Source organism: Clytia hemisphaerica, unplaced genomic scaffold, assembly GCF_902728285.1.
Source record: "Clytia hemisphaerica strain Z4C2 unplaced genomic scaffold, Clytia hemisphaerica genome assembly, whole genome shotgun sequence".
NCBI classification, from domain to species: domain Eukaryota; kingdom Metazoa; phylum Cnidaria; class Hydrozoa; order Leptothecata; family Clytiidae; genus Clytia; species Clytia hemisphaerica.
In genome coordinates this window covers 231,035-237,167 of record NW_027103358.1, presented here as the reverse complement: position 1 = coordinate 237,167, position 6,133 = coordinate 231,035, and the positions used below count along the sequence as shown (strand labels likewise).

General features: G+C 35.0%; 1 protein-coding gene across 1 annotated transcript; it reads left to right on the top strand.

Annotated features, from left to right (window-relative positions):
* The first annotated feature begins 4,465 nt into the window (after positions 1-4,465).
* LOC136821214 (uncharacterized) lies at positions 4,466-5,831 on the top strand. Its single transcript, XM_067077451.1, has 2 exons — positions 4,466-4,551; positions 4,923-5,831. The coding sequence occupies exons 1-2, from the start codon at positions 4,503-4,505 to the stop codon at positions 5,762-5,764; spliced, it is 891 nt and encodes a 296-aa protein (XP_066933552.1). The 5' UTR covers positions 4,466-4,502; the 3' UTR covers positions 5,765-5,831.
* The last annotated feature ends 302 nt before the right edge of the window (positions 5,832-6,133 follow it).

Genomic DNA, 6,133 nt, shown 5'->3' with positions numbered 1-6,133 from the left:
TATTTTCGTTACCACTGATAGAGTTTCCACTGATTCTCACGAAGGTTTTTGAAGTCGAATTTTGTCAAATGTCGTGTAAGATTCGTGTAATTGATTGACTTTTCACCTCAGACTTCTAGGAGTTTCTCCAATCTTTTTCTTACAATGTAATATTTTCAAATAACTTCAGCTTTTTTACCAAGAATCGTTCACAGTTTTGAAGTCATTGTGTACGTTTCACTTCGTGCAATTTTCATTTTACAAATTTTAAACCTTTCTCGAATGGCTGGTTTCAAAGCGATGTAAAATATTGCGTTACTCAGCCCATTGAAACGGTTCAAGAGGAAAACGATCTTCATGGAACGTATTTGGAAAATTATATAATACAGCAACGGTAACGTTTCGAACAACAGAAAACATAATACGATCAGGAACGGTAGAAAGGCGTGTCCTTTAAGGAAATTCTTTTTACCTCGTTCACTGAGTGCTTGACGAAACTTGAAATAGAGATACGTATAAACGATGACGAATATCAAGACCACAATCGAGTGACCAATAAAATCTAAAATGGTGTTCGAAAACAATACAATCTCTTCTAACGTACATTCGAGTTTTTCATGAAGTAACACTATAGTTGGTATCCATAGCAACCAAAATAACCATGGCAACAAGCAGAAAGATTTTCGATATCGGTGCAACAGTGATAAATGATATTTCATATGACGATACACTTCCAAGAAACGATTTACAGTTATAAGTATGTATGACCCATATTGAGGAAATGCGATACCGCTGACTAAAGCTCGTATCCAGGTATAGACTCTGGGGTCTGGTACCAAGTGATCGATTATGAAGTAAGAGATATGGCAAACACAGAGAAGAACATCGAATAATGAAATGTTGATCAGAAAACATCGTGTTTGATGCTTATGGTTGTAACTTCGGACAAGAATGGTCAAACATACTGAATGTAAAACGATTATACAAACACATAATGAGACGCTGATAATGTCCATATAAGAAATATTCATTGGGTTGGTTTGCTGGAAGTGTTCATGGATGTGATTGTCAGTGCAATTTTGTATATTATGTCTGAAATATCTCAATCTCGCGTACCCAGAGTCACTTACACCACTTTTTGATTTTACTTATTATAGACGTTGGATGATACAATGAAACACCTTTCGTGAGTGCCGGTCAGAATCATAAAACAGCGGCCTAAGGGACTGGATTCGAGCTGGTACAAAAATTGAATTCGTACGAGTGATTAAACGGTAATCGATGTGCTTCGGAATCGCAAATGAGATTTCTCCCTTCTCCAGTGTCACTGTTATTTATTTCACAAAACTATAGATCTAAGAAAAAAGATTCAGAGTAAAGACTGATGATATTGCATACACCGAGTTTCATGGCTCGGTTAGATCTAAAGAAATAAGATTTTATCACGCAGTAAGAATTCTATACTTTAGCAAACATAACATTCTATTCTGATCTATATCGCGAGAGTGAGTTTCCCATTTGTATTTATATTTATTCCCAAATCTTCCAAGAAGATCTCCCTTACAAAAATTTCTAAATTCATTTTTTGCCTCTGCGATAAGCAAAATGGCACACAACGCATTGTTTCAACGTTCAACTAACGTTACGTTATGGACGACAGACAGGTGGACATCATTTCGTTGTATGTGTGAGCTGATTTACTATCAAGGATCAGCGCATTGCAATTGTAAACCACTAGAACAGTAGAAAGCTATACCATTCATTTCTCTCTCATTTCTAATGTTTCTTCTTCGTTTCTTGCAAAATGATCATCAGAAGAAATCTTCGGTCTTCTTTTCTTCTTCTTCTTCTAACTCAACAGACTCCTCCCCATGAAAAGCTCATCTTACACTATCAAGAGATAAACTGTTGAACAAACAAAACTTACAGCCTGTACAAACACTACATGGTCCTTCTTCTTGCTTACTAACTTTTTTGAAACGTTTCAAGAAGAACTGTCAAGAAAACTTTTTCTTTATTTAAACTTTTTCCGACGGTAATCCTTACTTAAATCCTTCCTAGATAGATTTTTCTCAAGACAAATTCACATGGTTAAAAACATTTCTGAGAAAATTTACATTCACATACACACTCTTCATTTTAACATGAACTATAATAAGACGTGTTTTTAAACTTCCCAGAAGAACGAAGATTTGTTGGTACGACTTTCCGCAAGATAGAAATACTAAGTGGCGTCAGTGTTTCATATTTCGCTTTAACGGTTCAAAAAAAAAAAAAAAACTCGACAAATTCACATTTCTTTCAGTGGGAATCCTCCAATATTATCTTCAAATACCGGTTCCTTCCCATTTTCATCTGCTAAAACCTTAAGGCCAAAATCTCAATTCTTTCCAATACAAACCTCCTTTATTTTTCACTTTCTTCATAACTCTTTATTCTTCGAAAGAATCAAAGAATGTCTGTTATCAAAATCATCAAAAACCAATATGGACTCAAAAAAAGGTTAAAAGAGGCTAATCAATTTGGCGATAAGATTTTTTTATATTATAAGAAATTAAGTTCCCCACATGGGTCTTCCTTATCCTTTTCTGTGATCAAGCGATTTTTCCTTCCCAGTTGAAAAATGTTTACTTTAATAGTGATATGAACTTTTTAAACAGTTTGTTCTAAATTTTGATAATTACTTAGCTTCCAACCAACCATTTTGAACTGTATTCTTCGGAATCACACCTTTTCATCGATTTTGATTTGACAACCTTTATAATCAATTCAGTAAAAAGAATCTCTTGACTTTTTAGTGTGTGGTAAAACAACGATTTTAAGTTTTGAATTAGAAAGTCGAATTTGTAATTTGAGAATTTTTTTTGGATTTCCTCTATCAAACCGACCAGCAGACAATTTAGCAAATTGGTTCTCCAATTTCCTTTATATGAAAGAACGACGTCAAAAACGCGGGGTCTTTTGAAGAATTTCTTACCTTCTTCATTTTTAGAAAGAAACTGCGGAAGACTCGGCTTGTAATGTTCGAATTTTCTTCTTCGTTTTTCATCTTTTGAGAATTTTACATTTGAAAAAAAATAACAATCTACTCGCAAATATCTTCTATGTAAGAACAAAACAAAATATCTATCCGACATACAGAATTACCTTGAGTCCCGGGGGGCTTAGACAAAATTGGGTACGGGGGACGTGCAGCTGGCCAGGGTCCCTTTTTTGGGCTGTGAAGATATCTGACAGGCTCTTAAATTTACTAATTTTCAAGATGTTTATCTGGCAGGGTCGAGTTTTTTTAGAAACTTTTTCGATTTTTTGTCTACTACTATTTGTTTTGGCCACATATCCGACAGGGTTCATTTTTCAAACTCCAGCGGCACCTCTCCGTCGGCCGTCAAGGTCTGTGCACCCCCCCCCCTGGGCCTCGGGTCATAACAAGTTGATCCTTAAGTAAACAAATCTGCTCTAATTCAAAAATTGGAAGCAAAAGGATTACTGCAAAAAGGAATTTAAATATCAGAGTTTCTTATAATTTCAAGCAAATTTCTTTGAAAGTTGTTTTTACTTTTTCCCAAATTCCAGTCTAACTATTCTTATAAACTAGATTATTCTAATAAAAACCGTGTAAACATGATGTAAAGATTTGTAGTTAATTTTAATGATGGATAGGGATTTAAATAGACTAGTAAACTAGTCGTTGAAAACAGACCCATACTGTATACAAAAGATTCAAGCTCCAAATAAAAAGAATCGAAGAGGTGAGGTTGCGTGTCTTTTCTGAATTTCAACGACTAGAAGCTTCTTCCCTCAAAATTGTTTAATTTTACAACCTTTTTTAGGTTTTTGAGAATCCATCCAACTTTTTTGACTAAATGATATTTCATAGTAACACTAAACATAGGAACATATAAATAAATGAGCATTTCCAAAAATGCAATAAACAGAAAGAAAAATAAATGCAATCCCGCACGGGTCAGACATACAGAAATCTGTATGTCTCTCCTTACGATTTTAGGTGAAGAAAAAAAGGCGTTGGAAGAAGCTTCTAGTCGGGTATTTTCCTTTTCTCTCACGCGCGCTGAATATTTAATTAGTGTTTACATTATTTGACTGACAGTTTTATTATTAGTAATAACCGACTAGTTTACTAGTCTAGGATTTAAACCACGCAATCTTTTAGATGATTTTCCTCGAGAATACCTTTCCAACGGGTGTAAACTTTTTGAAATAAAATAATTGGGTCCTGCCCACAAACTTTTGAGACAACGGTAGATGTTACAATATACACCTCGCGAAGTTTGAAATAAGCTAAGCTATATGGAAGAAATAAAGATAGAGGTTGAAATATTTCTTTTGAAATAATATTTTGCTACTAGACAATTTGTTTACGCACATTGAGCATAATAAAAACAATTGAAACAAAAAATCAAAAAAAAAAAAATCATAAAATAAACACTCGCGTTCAAGTTTCTGTAAATTTTGTAGATATGTCGGAGCAATAAAAACTTTTTGGAACTGAGGCTCGCACGATGAAGGGGCTGGGTATTTTATTGTTTTTGGTGACATGTCGAGTTCAAGGTACTCAACATACAAAATCATAATTCTATCTATTGTTTTATTTATTGTCTTTTTGCCGGAATTTTTCGTTATATACACTGAACAATGTAAGATGGAGAATTTTCTCGTTTGCAAATGGTAGAGAATAGGCTTAATAAATGTCCAAAATAACCAAAAGTCAACCCTGTCCGATATACATCTTGATAATTAGTAAATATTGGACCCTGTCTGATATTTTCATAGCCTTAAAATAGACCCTGACCAGCGACTCGTCCTCGTATCCAATTTTGCCTAAGTGACCCCCCCCCATTTTTACTGACAGTTAATTTGAGCGTCATAAGGCCTGTTATAAGCTGGAACAAAGTTATTTTAATTTTCTAATTTCTGCTCAGGTCGACCCAAATCACACAACCACTTTCATAATAAGAACCACAAGAAATATGTGATTGAAGTGCAAGATCACCAACAGGCTATTAAGTACGCCGATCCATTGAGCGATCTAGAAGAGACCGTGCGGCGTGGTATCAACGACCCGTACAACGACCGTAACTTCTTTATGAACAATGTCAATGAAGAATTCTTTCAAAATGGCGGATCAAGCAACATACATAAAACACCCGAACGCGCTTTCAACCCGAACACCTTATCACGTCAACAAATTCAAAGCACTTCACATGTTTTCAACTTGACACCTCAACGCATTATAAACGAGAATTCATTCAAATCAAACAATATTATAGAGCGTCCAAGGCCAATGGTTGCGCGCCAAGAGAACGCACGTAAAAACACAGGAATACCCAGAGCACAAAACACAATTTTGAGCTTATTAAACGAATACAAATTACGCAATCTACAATCTCGCCCTGTGAAGACATTCATTCGCCAATCACAACCGAATGTGGAGCATGTCAACCCGCTAACAGGGCTACCAGAGAATCTAGAGGATAAAGCTTACGGTGCGGTAACTTCCATTGAGTCTGTGGGAGACGACGTTCCCAAGCAACCATCATCTGTCGTCATCGATCTCAACGCTGCTCGCCGAAGACAAAGCATCAATAACAAACAAAAACTTTCTCCAAGACATTTCGGTGCTAAACTTCCATCACCCAAAACGAACAATTTAAGTTTGATGGCGGGTACTTTAGGAAGTAATTTTGACCAGATCCAGTCGTTCTTACAAGCAGATGATATCCTTAGGAAAAAATTCGACAACAGTAACCTGGGTCCGCTGTAAAAAAAAAAAACATCCATCAAACTCAACGACTTTTGCAACTGACTTCTAAACATGACCGAGCGGAAAAATTTAGTGTAATTATTTACTGACTCAGCAGATATTTAAGTATATTTGCATATTTCATAATATGTACTTTTCAATACTTAAAAAAATATCGTTATTGTAAAATAATAAACCCAATATGTAAATAAAATTTCAAAAAATAATCAAAAAATTTCTTGACATTGTCATAGAAATATCAAAAATGTCAAAAAGACAAATAAATTGCACGTTTGTTCAAGCCGGAGTGATATGGCAAAGAGTTTGCTTTTCAAAGACTTACCTTTTCAACTTGACGATATTAAGCTTCCATGTCATTCTATCAAGGAA